The sequence below is a fragment of the Sebastes umbrosus genome, chromosome 1 (assembly GCF_015220745.1).
Source record: "Sebastes umbrosus isolate fSebUmb1 chromosome 1, fSebUmb1.pri, whole genome shotgun sequence".
In the NCBI taxonomy this organism is placed as follows: Eukaryota; Metazoa; Chordata; class Actinopteri; order Perciformes; family Sebastidae; genus Sebastes; species Sebastes umbrosus.
The window spans coordinates 29,896,547-29,910,599 of NC_051269.1; the positions used below are offsets into that span (position 1 = coordinate 29,896,547).

At 39.1% G+C, this 14,053-nt stretch overlaps 1 protein-coding gene across 1 annotated transcript; it reads right to left on the reverse strand.

Annotated features, from left to right (window-relative positions):
- Nucleotides 1–1,720: 1,720 nt before the first annotated feature.
- On the reverse strand, nucleotides 1,721–10,841 carry slc6a14 (solute carrier family 6 member 14). Its single transcript, XM_037790355.1, has 15 exons — nucleotides 10,746–10,841; nucleotides 9,809–9,953; nucleotides 9,588–9,719; nucleotides 7,492–7,653; nucleotides 7,148–7,262; nucleotides 6,909–7,041; nucleotides 5,335–5,475; nucleotides 4,321–4,456; nucleotides 4,133–4,225; nucleotides 3,912–4,037; nucleotides 3,673–3,791; nucleotides 3,487–3,586; nucleotides 3,288–3,397; nucleotides 2,200–2,367; nucleotides 1,721–2,047 (listed from the first exon to the last, which is right to left on the reverse strand). Exons 1-15 carry the CDS (start codon nucleotides 10,809–10,811, stop codon nucleotides 1,928–1,930), a joined length of 1,866 nt encoding a protein of 621 aa, XP_037646283.1. The 5' UTR covers nucleotides 10,812–10,841; the 3' UTR covers nucleotides 1,721–1,927.
- Between the last annotated feature and the right edge of the window lie 3,212 nt (nucleotides 10,842–14,053).

Sequence of the window (14,053 nt, forward strand, 5' to 3'; positions counted from 1 at the left end):
AACATCTTGAATCTTGAATCTTGAAACTTGAATATCTTGTCCTTCCTTTATTACCCTGTGGCTCCATAAATTGAAATAAGATAAATTAAAATGGAAGGAAGATAAAAGGAAACAAAAGGAAAATAGCACCCATTAAAACTAATTTATGAAGTTCTTCCTATAATTATACTAGTAGTGATCAGCTGTTAGAAGGATGACGTCACCGCCCACCTGTCACTCATGTTTCTACAGGTTAACGCCCACAATCTTCCAATCATTCAATCATCCAATCATCCAATCATCCAATCACAGCCCTCCAAACAAACCGGCAGTATGAAACTAACCAGGCTTGTTTCTGCAGGAGCTGCTGGTGTTTTGGGAGGAGTTGAAGCTGCAAACCTGATGACTGGTCAACAGAACCGTGAGTACCCGCTGATGTGTAATAGTTTACTGTAAATAATCAGCTGTTTCTGAACTGTTGATACACAAACGCTGTTATTGTTATTTTCTACTTTCTACGTTTTTTGGGGATCAGCAGTAAAACCCGGAGCGAAGTATTGAGTTGTCTTTATCTCTCTGGCTGTGTGCTGGACTGGACTGGACTGTTTTGGGTTGAGGGGAAAAGAAAGTGGATTATTTACAAAGGGGACTGATCTCTGAGACTGTGGGACACTCACAGATCAATATTTGTTTTTACAGTGCTGGTTTGTGGGTTCTATTTGTTTTTGCAATTTTTTAGCTAGGTGTACCTAATATATTGGCAACTGAGTGTATATGCCATTGTTTTAGGCTCAATACTATTTCTGACTTTGTTGCCCCTCCAGTGGTTTTGTCAAAGAGAGAGCAATGCAACCTGTTGTTAGGAAGAACTGAAACAACACAGACATGACATATACAGTACTCATCTAGTTGAGCTTTAAGGGAAGAACTTCATAATGCTTAAGTTGTAATATAAGATGCTGACACTGAAACCCACGTGAGATCAGTTTTAATACATGTATCTGATCTATATAGATATGGCATTTAAAGCAGCTTGACTTCAGAGATGGAGAAATAAGTTGTTTACTGTAGAGTATCAGAGTTGAGAAACAAAAGATGCAGTTAGTATGGAGTTACTTTTGTATCATTACTATGCAATCAAACAGAATATATATAATTGAGTACAACTTTCCACACTGCAATCAAATAATGTTTTACTGCAAGTAAAATACATTGTGCATAAAAATGTATTAATGCAAATCCAAAAGTTTTGTTGGCGAATCCAAAAGTTTTGCTTGCTGTTGAGCTGAATCTTGTGGGTGGGACCTTTGGATTCGCCAACAAAAGTTTGGGATTCAAAAACAAAAGTTGGGGATTTGTGAACAAGATTTTAATCACAAATATATTTTACTTGCAATAAAACATTTTTTGACAACAGTGGGGAAAGTTTTGCCCCCAGACCTATTCTGTTTGATTGCATAATAAAGACACAAAAGTAACTCCCTAACATAGACACAGTCACTACTGACAGAACATTAAACACATTGGATGAAAGAGGTTGAGATAAATACAAATCCATGGATCATTGACAAAATAAGAACCATTACCTGATTCTGAAGTCCCCCTAAGCAACATTGTTTATACGTACATTGATTCAAATGATTTCCTTTAACATGAAAGCTTTGCTATTATTGTTTTAAGAAGCTTTCAGCTGCTTTTCACTCATTGTTTTCTGTCATTGGTCTGTGTGGTCGAGACACATGACCTCACACAAGCTGGTTGCATGCTGCCGGCCTCAGCAGGTAACGGTGCATGATTTGTATTTGAGTCGCTCTCTGCCTCCTGGAGGTCATAAATCACTTCATGTAACTTTAACTTTCAGTACAAAGTGTTCACAGATTACACTGCTGCACCAAAGTGAAGGAGACACACATCAGAGCCATGAGCTCAAGATTACAGTTACGTTTGCTTATGGTTTGGTTTTATGGCTCATCCTCAGCCGGAAGCCTTCTTGTGAGTAGCGTTCTCCTCGATGGACCTCCAGATAGGGATGCCATTCTTCAGCTGGAGAGCACAATGACTTCAGACGCTGTGGAAAGAGAGAGCATCATTTATTTTTCTCGTCTTTGAATTTGTGGGAAAATCTTAAGCTGTGCAAAATGCAATGCTTTGAAAAATGTAGAAAAAGACAACGTTAGTGACCCACCATACTTAATCAGCTATCATAACACACATACACACCTTCCAGGGGCTTCCCTTTGCTCTCATCAGCTTATACACAGCGATGACGGGGACCCAGAGGAGCATAAATACAGCCATGCACCAGCCCAGAGACAAACCCCAGGCTGGGAACTGGACTCCTCCATAGGAGGGTGGCGTAAATGACATCAGAGACCAGATCAGGATCACCTAGATTACAAAGGCAGCCGGTTTCACTCATCAAACATGATCAGAACTAACGTTGATGTATACATGTGTATGTGCGAGAAGGTTGAATCTGAATTTACAGAACCAGTTTAGACAAGGGTCAGTTTTATTTATTCACTATTTTACATACAAACATGAAATCAGAATTTAACTGTAATTCAATTTAAGAACTTGAAATACGAGTTCAGCGGCTGCCGGCAGAAATAATGCCACCTTTTTTCATTTCTTTACGTATGTTTTGAGGCAATAATAATTCTCGATTTGATGGCACTCTTAAACATGCATGTAGATTCAAGCAGATGCTGCCAGACATGTGATTGATAACGTCTTTTGACACCCGGTCTCACAGGAAGGGGTATAAATAGCACAACATTACAAGGACGTTCCGCGTGTCATGAGAACACATTTTAAGCTTTTTGAGTGCTATTTGTTACTTTTTGCGTGTCATTTGTAAGCCACTTTTCGTGTGTCATTTTGTGCAACAACACTACGGTAACGTCTGCAGTTAGGTTTGGGCAACAAATCCACTTACTTAGGTTGATGAATGACATCATAGTTGGGCTTAAAATAAGTACATAAACTAAGTAAAATATGTGCGGAAACGATGCAACATAAGTCTCCTGGTTGAAAGTCCTGTGTTTGTTGGATTAATCCACCTCCCCTCCCCTCCCGCCCTTTCTCTCTTTCTCGCTTTGTATTCTACGTCTGTAGCTCTGAGCGGAGCATATTTACGCGGATGTGTTTACATTGCGGTCAATACAGACTAACTGGCATACAAATGACAGGCCAAAAACAAGAAAGTCGTTCTCATTGCACGCTAAATGCCTTGCATGTTATTGTGTCATTCATGCCCCTTTTCATGCTGCTTTTGCTTTAGGGGCATTGTGTGAGGCTGTACTCACCGTTATGATGCCGGGGCTGATGACAAACCAACATGCTCTCCACCACAGCCAGAACATGAAACTCTTATTTCCAATCATCATCTCAATGTCTTTAATAAAACGGTTCCCTCCTGTAATGCATGAGAAGAGTACATACAGCTGGAGGTTAAAAGGCTCTCTGTCACCTTTATGTGTTAGCTACATAATATCTCATATTTACCATATATATAGCAGACGCCAATGATCTCCAAGAGAGCCAAAAATAGCAGCACCCAGGTGGCAGCAAACTGGTCGATTAGAGTCACCCAGTATATTCCTGCCTATCTCAGACACACACACACAAGCTGAGTATAACTAGGCCGTTGTCAGACAGCAGTAACACAGAGCTACAATGAGGCAGACTTACCCTTGTGACACATGGCAGGCCCAGCAGGTAGAGGATGGCAGATATCGTGAAAGTCAATAAAACTCGTTTGGATTTGAATATTTTAGGGAAGGCATCGAGCAGGCAGGTGGTGGCTACCTCTGATGACAACAGGAGAGATTTCAGGATACAGCAGTCTATCGCAAAAGCAGTGTTATGCAAGTATGAATGGCAACTGAAGATCTAAAATAAATTAAAAAATAAATTGAATTGAATCTCACCTATTCCTGCAAACTGAGAGTCCAGGCCAACAGTCAAAAGCATGAAGAAGAACAAAATGGACCACAGAGGGGAAATAGGAAGCTTAGACAGAGCATCTGGATATGCAATGAACGCCAGGCCAAATCCTGAACACATAGACAAAGAAACAAAACATCAAAGGCTGCTTGAAGTCTCCTAAATGTTTTATTAATTATTGCCCACATGGTGTTTTCCGTCTGACCTTCCTTCACCACTTCTCTAACAGGCATTTTGTAGATATGAGCCATGTGACCCAATATTGAAAATATGGCAAAGCCCGCAAGCACACTGGTACCTAGGAAAAGATGAAAATAGCAAAATAGATGAGTAACTGATTTAACAGATTTAAACTTTCTTTAGATAATGCTGTTACAGTAGCTGTGCTCCTACCAGCATTGGCAAGACATACGACAAATGAGTCCTTGAACATGTTGTTGTGGAAGTTGTTATAGGAAGCAAGAGTCATGACTCCACCCCAGCCAATCGAGAGAGAGTAGAAGGTCTGAGTCGCCGCGTCTTTCCAGACCTAAAAAACACACATCTCAGGCTTTCAAAAAACATTTTCAAAATCAGTCAAACTGTTTGGCTGAAAAGTGAGTTTTTCTTATCATACTACTGTATATCTACACTTTGGGCACATTGGACTTCTGTTTTTGCAATAGACTCTGTTATTAGGACTGTGTATTAGCAGAAATCTGGCGATACAATACATATCACGATACAGGGGTTACGATTCAATATAATGCAATACTGTAAGCAAGGCGATATATTGCAATTTTTTTAAAACTAATTTTAGGAAAACTGTATCTGCATTTGCCTTCATCACAGTCTCTGTAACATCAAGCATCACAGCACTACTTTGAGACGGCACATACACTGAGAGGGTGCATCTCTCTTCAAATGAAATAAAGTACTGACTTAGTCAGTCTTTGCATGTAAACTGTTATTAATTAAAAATCAATACTGCGTTTTTGAGAATCGATACAGTATCACAAAATATAATATCACGATATTCACTATTTTTGCTATTTTCTTACACCTATCCAATATATTTCATGAAAAAAATTGTCACATGTGCCCAAATACTAGATATAGTATATTATGAAAATGTCTGTATCTCAGAAACTAAAACTAGCACAATCAAGTATTTGGTATTTATGAACTATATAACAAGTGGAATATCAAAGATATACACACATGTCCAGTCTAAAAGAAAAATTCATATGGAAAACATTTGATGATCTGATTTTGACTATTAATAAAAGTGTGATTTTTCATGTGATCTAAAAATGTCAAAGTTGTGTTGTCAAGTCAAGTCTTCTGACCAAACAGAGCAAATGTGGCATTTTTCTTTATCATACTAAATATAGTTTTTGGCAGAAACAGGTTAAAATGGGTCCCGACCTGTGCTTCTGTCAGTTTAGTCAGATTGGATTGGGAACCGATGTAGAACTCAATCCCATCTCTGGCTCCCTCCAGTGTCACACCTCTGATCAGCAGGATCACAATCACCACATAAGGAAATGTAGCTGTGAAATACACAACCTGGGGAGACAAAAGCCAAGAGTTAAAATTGTGAAAAAAAAAAAAAAAAATTCATATTTGTTTTGCATTGCTGCTTGGAGTTTCAAGCATAAATTGTGAAACCTGTCAGGGCTTTCAATTGTAAATGTGTGTTGCCATGTTGCACTTGACGTGTGCCTTTTTGTCTCTGCAAATTCCTCACAACTGTAATCTCAAGCCAGTTTCATCTAAAGTCTGCATAGAAATGTGTACATTTTTACAAAATAGTTTGACATTAATTGCGATACACTTATTCGCTTTCTTGATGAGATTTAAGATGAGAAGATGAAATAACTCATGTCTGTATGTGACATATGTAGCTGCAGCAAAGATACTCTACAAAGATCATGCATTTCAAGCTCTGCCAATGGTTTGATATGGTATACACTTCCTGTTTCATAAGTGGCCGTGGTCATGGCGCGTTCACCTCTCTCTTGGAAGTGTTGTGAATGCAACATGTTCTCATCCCAACTCGTCACATACCGCTACTTTGCATCACGTCTCTTGGCGTCACGTTAGTTTTGGCATCAAAACCACTGTAGTTAGGTTTAGGAAAAAACATCATGGTTGGGCTTAAAACTACTACATTTATACAGTGAAAATGAAACTGAACGTCGTGAACACGGGACACGAACGAGCAGCTGATTGTAACGTGAAACTTAACGCACAGGACACGATCAGCGGTCTCCTGGCTGAAAGCCTTGCGCTTGTTGGACCCATCCACCAAACTCCCATTGCCCGGTGTGTGTCTTTTCGCTCTGTAATCTATGTCAACACAGCACTTTCCCACAGCGTTTACTGTTACCGTGGATGGGTTTACATTGTAGTTAATGGAAAGCCTGGTGTGTTTCATACTGGTGCAAATAGGGTACCTTGTGTGGCAGTACCAAATGCCGACAGGCCGTGACAAAGCCTCAGTATTTGACATCCTGGGAATGAGAACGGGCTGGTGAATGTTGTGTGGATGGATGAAAGCAGATTGGATTATATTTGCAAAATGTATTTATATTTTTTGCTAACATTAGATATTTACACAGCTAACAGCAATATTCAGCATTGCGAAAATTAGTTAGCGAACGTTAGCTGCCAGATCTTGTGAGAGTGCGTTGCTGAGACAGAGAAAGGTCTCGAACAAAGTAAATTTTCTTCTGATTTGTCCGTCTGAAAAATTTAATTTTAGTGTCAGAGTGTTCGAAAGATATGTGGCTTGTGAAAAACGGCGCCAATATTTTCTTTGTTGTCTATGGGGTGAAATAATCAATCACAATCTCTGTGTTCATGTTCACTTCTCCCATTCTCCCACCCAGCAAATAAAAATGACAGGGCATTTGGCTGATTTTTGCCGTGGGCTTGATAGTCTATAGTATGCATTGGCCTTGATGTTGGACTGTGCTCTGAGGTGGATGTTGTCTTACTTTGCCTGATGACTTGATGCCTCTGACGAGCGCTGCAGCAACAATCATGGAGCTCAGCAGCAGACAGAGAGCCAAGTGCCAAACTACTGGTCCTGTTTCATCTAGACCGCTGGATCTCTGCAGAGCCACACGACTGAGGAGGAGGAGGAGGAGGAGGAGAGACGTCAGACTGTACAGCCACAGCAGTATGACAAATGTGTGTATTTGTGCTTGTTTGCAGGAGTGTGTGTGATTCTTACTCCCAGTACTGCTCACTCGGGCTCTGCACTGGAACTGTGATCAGGTCAGATGAAGGACAAGTGCTGTTGTCCTGAGTCCAGTTGGCCACTAAAACACCACTTACATTGCAGTACACTAAAAAAGTAAAAAAGAAGGATGTTTTTAGTGAGCATTAATTTCCCAGAATGAGTTAATTTGATTATTTAGCTTTGACCTGAAGTAGTGCAGAGAGCACCGTAAATAAAAATAAAAATGCACCGAACTGCAGTTTTTGTTTTGCATACATTTCAATCTTTCATTTCAATCAGATTATGTCACACAATCCACACAACTCTTTACTAGATTTTGAGATGAACAAAAGCACCTATAGGAGTGTTGCTGCAGTTACTGTCAGCCTGACTGAGGCAGCTGGACCACGGCAGAGGAAACTGGAAGGAGGCGAACATGTAGTACAGGCTGTAGGCGATGATGACGTTATAATAAATCGATACTATGAGGGTCACCAGAACCATGGCAACGCCAACACCTGGAGAGGAAGAGCGAGAGAGAGGTTATAAGGCACGTTCTTATATGAAGCCTCATTAAAAACTCATTTTTTTTGGTCAATTCACGTGTACTGAAAACTATAATTCCCTTTGTAAAGAAAAAAGTTTGTCTTAAACTAAGTTAGAGTCTGCTGATGTAGAAACTGCTATTAGATGAATAATTCTCTGATATAGTTTTACTTCTCTATCCCCCAGAGTAGATTAACTTCATAACTTGAAAGCTGCTAGCTGGAGCCAGAACTTCACACAGTTTAGTTATTTAGTTTGTTACACATTACACTAAATTAAATCAAATAGTTGCTAGTACTGCCAAGCTCCCTGCCAAGGTTGGAAAGTAATATTCTCCTAATTTCTTTTCAATCCTCAAGAGAAACCAGCAGAATCAAAGTTGGAAACTGTGAACAGACTTTCTGCAACAGCTTTAATTCAACAAAGTTAACCTTTTTTTTCAGTGTCATTATGGCTTTTTGTTCCTTTGAGTAATGTGTTGTTAGTCATATATTTGTAATGTTTACTGTCCTCAGTATTACATCATAAAATGTGACTTATTATCATATCCTCAAATACGATTTTCATTTCTAGGTCAAGTTTATTTGGAAACTTGGACTACACCCCAAATCACAGTCTCATAACTTTAATTAAACTTAAACAATAAGTTCACAATTTTTCAAAATGTGTCTTAAAGCAATAGTGAGGTGCCAATATAATCACTGAAACAGGTTTTTTTTTTGCCTTCATTTTTAAAGCGAGACTCCCCAGGCAAACATTTAATTTTGAGATTTTGGGCTGTTTGGCTTCACTAACATGTCTTATTTCAGACAAGTGGAAAGAAAATATCCAAAATACACATTTAGGTGTTTAATTTACTACTTTGTCTAATTGCGTCCGTAGATTCCTCCTCAATTAACCAAAAGTTAGCATTATTTAATAAAATAAAATTTCAGAAAACTTAATGTAAGTAATCAACTGTGGATGTTTCATGATGATATCAATTAATAACTTCTTTTACACTGTTCACCTGTAGTGTCTTGCAAAATGTCTGAAATTTTACAATACATATCTTTAAAGGCCAAAATATTTTTTTTTTCAGACTCTGAGCCAGAAATCTCCACTTCAGTAGCACTTACATACACCAAACTTCCCAGTTTCATTCCTCTCTATATTCTGAAGGTTTTTACCGAGGGGTTTGTTCATGTATCATTCATAGCCTGATTTATAGAACATTTCATTTCTAAGAACATGGTGAAAATGAATATCTTATGGCTGTTGAGTATTTTCGGATTTATTGAGTGATAAAAAGAGACATCCAAAATTCCCTCTGTAAAACCTTTGTCTCTAATATGTCAACAAAATGAAACAAGAATTTTGAACCTGACTTCATGTAATGTTCCAATTTTTTTGTTCTCGGAAAGTATGTTAATTAGCAAATATTTAATAAGATAGTACCTCATTTGTATATTTAAACAATATTCAGAAAACTTGCAATACAGAACATATTTGCCTTAATGTAATCAACTGAGGACGTTTCATGGTGGGATGTATTAGTTAAAACCTGGGGTGTCTCCCCTTCATTGTTTTAATGTCCAGTATGAACAGGAAGAATGATTACAGCAAGAAACACTTGTTTCACTCTTCATAAGGGCACCTGACCAGAACATCTTCTCACCACAAGGCTGTAATTCAGCTTATAGCTTTGGTTTAGATGTTCGATGGATATGCATTGACCTTAAAGGGTTAAAGCCTTCAAATCAAACAACCAAAAGCTTCCTTTGAAGTCAAGAGTCATAAAAAAAGACTGTTTTTTTGTTCCACAGTTGACCATTAACCAACAGCCTCATTAAATCCCTCATGTTTGACATCTTTATCTTTAGATGCACCTGACTGATCTTTCACAAAACTTGAATGGTGGTCTTACCCTGCAGGATTGGCACTGCTCTCCATACGTTAATTGGACCTTGGCTGCAAAACTGTCCTAAGGCGCTTTCTAGGAAGAACAGAGGAATCCCAGCCAGCACCAACATCACAAAGTAGGGGATAAGAAAGGCACCTGCAGGTACAGATTAAATACAAATATATCAACAGTGATGCTATCAGACAGGATTTCCAACGCTGATGCATTAGACACCAAATACGTACCCCCTCCATTCTTGTAGGCCAAATATGGAAACCTCCAGATATTTCCCAGTCCAACAGCATAGCCGATCGTAGAGAGGATATACTCCTTCTTGTTGGCCCAGTTCCCACGCTCCGTATTCTCATCACCATCACCAACATGTGGATCCTGCTCATTGAAAAGTTTTAATAACAGTTACAAAAAGTGTCTCAGATATTGTATGTTGTACCTAGGACATCTTAAGAAAAACAACTGCAGTGAGAAAAGTAAAATGCAAAACACATTTCTGCAATGCTGTCTGATAATATTTTATGAAAATCTCCAGATATTGTACAGTGTTTCTCTGCTGTGTGCTGAAACCACAGAGTCACTACTGCAGCCAGTTTCACTGTTGATCATCTCGACTACAGTCATTCCTCCTCACTGCTACAATTAATACATGAAGATATTAAACATATCTCTTTTCACTGGGAAGTTTTAAATGATTTCCACTGACATTAAGAGTGGATTGTGGTGGTTTCAGCCCACAAACTTCAGTTCAGTCAATAAGTGACATAAACTCCAACGTCAATCGTCACCAGACAATTTCACTTTTGTGTCCCCTTAAATTAAGCAATTATTTACTTATTTGAGATCCTGTTTCAACTTCTGCTGCAACACGTCTTAAAAAAAAAAAAAATTCTAAACTTATTACAATTTAAAAACAGAAAATGTAGTATTTTTCTAAATTAGATACCAAATTTAGCAAACAGGTAACACTTTATAATAACCATAATTTATAAATGGTGAATTGATAGTTATTTAAACTTTAACAATAAAATAATTATTAACTATCAATGAAATGATAATAATAATGTTGACTAATTATTAGTAATGCTATAATTTCTGTTAGAACCTTATCTAATGTAACTATTGTGTTGTAAATCATTGAGAGAAAGTCCAACAGGTTTGAAATCCTACCTGGTCGACAACAGCAGGATTTCTGAAAATGAAATCCTTGAAACGGTTCCAGCTGTAATTCCTCATCTCCTCTCACCTGCTTGTTATAAGACGTTCACATCATTCAGGTCGGTCTGGTTTAAAGCCCCTCTGACAGATAAGGGAGTGATGTTTTCCAACCAATCACTTGACCCGTAACCTCCCCCCTCACAACACAGCTGAGCTAGTAAACTTTTTAAACTGGAATCATTATTTAATGCAAATTAGTAAAGGAAGTTTTCCTCTTGATGACATTATAGTGACTCATTTACCTCCACTCAATCTGATATAGAGCTGGTTAGTGTTGCTTTCTGTATTATGTCAGTATTTCTGACCCATATATTTCCTACGATGCTCATTTTTATATATCATCCAGCAAAAACAGACCTATACACTGTATGGGACTCCTCGCCTCAGACTATGTTAGGAGTGATAACAACATTATATCCTCTGTATTGATAAATGGACAAAACAGTGGAGCCGTGACTGCCGCTCACTCTGTATGCAGTGTGTGTGTGATGTGAGTGACTCTACCAGTGACCACGTCTTAACAACTACTCCCCTAAAGCCACCTGTGACTGATGCTGGATAGTTCTCATTTTGGTCGGTGACATCGACACATAATCACTGAGCTGTTGGCATCTGTGTCACCCGTAATCACAAGCTGATGATGTGACCACAACCATGTCAGATGTCATGACTGGTGACCCAGAGAGAGGTAAATGAAAACGCCCTGCTCTACCCATTAATCAACAGATTATTACAACCAACAACCATTACACGTATGATAATAGTCATAGATAAACAGACACACTCACATCCCAAAACTGTCAAGTGGGTTGAATTAATTACTTTCTTAAAGGGAATAAGCTATTTATGAGTGTACTGTTCGTGAAGGTTCTCAGTCATCCAGGTCATGGTATCCGAGGAAGGGTTAAATCAGCAGCAACTGGACCTGGTTTAGCTTCTTGAAGACGTTTCACTTCTCATCCGAAAAGCTTCTTCAGTTCTGACTGAATGGTAGGGGAACCCAGGAATTTAACCTCTGTGGGGTCGTTAGCAGGAATATAGAAACCACTCTGTACAATGGTGCTCCTAGGCGTGGCAACCGTAACCAAGGGCTGTTAAAGTCTGCTGATACCTAATGTGAATGGCTGTCGGGTGCGTTCAAGTGTGAATGGTTGTTTAATCTCCTGGGCAGGGATGCCAGGACAGGTGTAGGTGGAAGATAGGTAATGCCTTAGGCCACCTCCTCTGTTGAGGGATGGTTTCTCTACTTTAGCATAGATGGCCTCTTTAACTCCTCTTTCAAACCATCTTTCCTCCCTGTCCAAAATATGCACATTATTGTCATCAAAAGAGTGTCCCTTGTTCTTCAGGTGTAGATAGACTGCTGAGTCTAAACCTGAGGAGTTGGCCCGTCTGTCAGACGGATGGCTCAACACAGACAGAGTGTTTTTTATATTCCTGCTAACGACCCCGCAGAGGTTAAATTCCTGGGTTCCCCTACCATTCAGTCAGAACTGAAGAAGCTTTTGGGATGAGAAGTGAAACGTCTTCAAGAACCTAAACCAAGTCCAGTTGATGCTGATTTAACCCTTCCTCGGATATGAGTGTATTCTGCCCCTCATGTTTCTTAACAAGGTGTTTGAAATGGTTTGTCCTCATATACCATTCATGAATAATTCATATTTGAATGTGCAATAACTGTTTTTTTTTTAACCACATTTTCTTTTTGATATTTTTTTCCACATATGTGAACATAACATCCTTGAAGTTGATTTGTTGAACAAGCAAAAACAGTTGCGTATTTACTCGGGCTGTCAACGCAAATTCGTTTTGACGCCACTCATTTCTTTAACGCATTAAAGCAACTTGGGATTTTTCAATTTTAAAGCTAGAGTGAAGATCCTTGCATCATATGAAACTAGAAAAACCCAAGGAATCCATTGGTACCAACATTTGTCCCTTGACCTCTGACCTCAAGATATGTGAATGAAAATGGGTTCTCTGGGTACCCACCAGTCTCCCCTTTACAGACATGCCCACTTTATGATAATCACATGCAGTTTTGGGCAAGTCATAGTCAAGTCAGCACACTGACACACTGACAGCTGTTGTTGTCTGTTGGGCTGCAGTTTTCCATGTTATGATTTGAGCATGTTTTGTATGCTAAATGCAGTACCTGTGAGGGTTTCCGGACAATATCTGTCATTGTTTTGTGTTTTTAATTGATTTCCAATAATAAATATATATATACATTTGCATAAAGCAAGCATATTTACCCACTCCCATGTTGATAAGAGTATTAAATACTTGACAAATCTCCCTTTAAGGTACATTTTTAATAGATAAAAAATGTGTGATTAATTTGCGATTAATCGTGATTAACTATGGACAATCATGTGATTAATCACGATTAAATATTTTAATCAATTGACAGCCTTACTATTTACACATCCAGCAGTTACAGTGTGTAACATTAGCATTCCTGTGGAGACGCGTTTCTTGCCACCTTGCAAATGTGGGTCCAATATATCCATCTCTGTTTTGGACTCCTGAAGGAAATATCTGACTTTTTACCAGCTATGTTCACAAGCTAGTCGCTAACTCTGACTGTCATTTGGTGCTGAGCAGGTAGAGTCCAGTGGGTTTTCAGTGTTTTTTGCTGAAAACAGCTGCCTACAGTCCTCCCACTGTACAGAAGCCAAAATATCCCGGATACGGGAGCTGTCATCTTGCGATTTAGACGTCGTTTGGAGCCAGAGTCTGCCCATGTCCCATCCGCTAACATGGAGGGGGTGGGATTTATGACCTATACTGCAGCCAGCCACCAGGGTGCGAACCAGATGTTTTGGCTTCACTTTTGTTCATGTTGTCCATCTTTTATATACAGTCCATGACTCAGATATAGAGCATGCATTATTTACAATAACTGACTTTCTTGTGATCCGTCATATTGAAAAACTGACAAAACTGGCTTGTAAGTTTTGAGTAGAGTGGATAGTATCATCAGTTCTCGCTGACCTCTTGGCACTCACACAGACGGGGTGTGGGTGTAACTCTGCTCACATGTGTAATGTGCTTTGCTTGATGCTCTTTTGGTTTCTGAGCCATTTTTGGTCAGTGACGTGTTGCCACAACCCTAATCACTGTAAACCTATAATATACATTAGCTGTAATGACGGTATCTGCTGGTGTGGCCACAGATTACAAAACAGTGATGGAGAAACATGTTATAAATACACATCCTGTGTCTGACTGTCCCACCACGGGCCAGCTGACACACA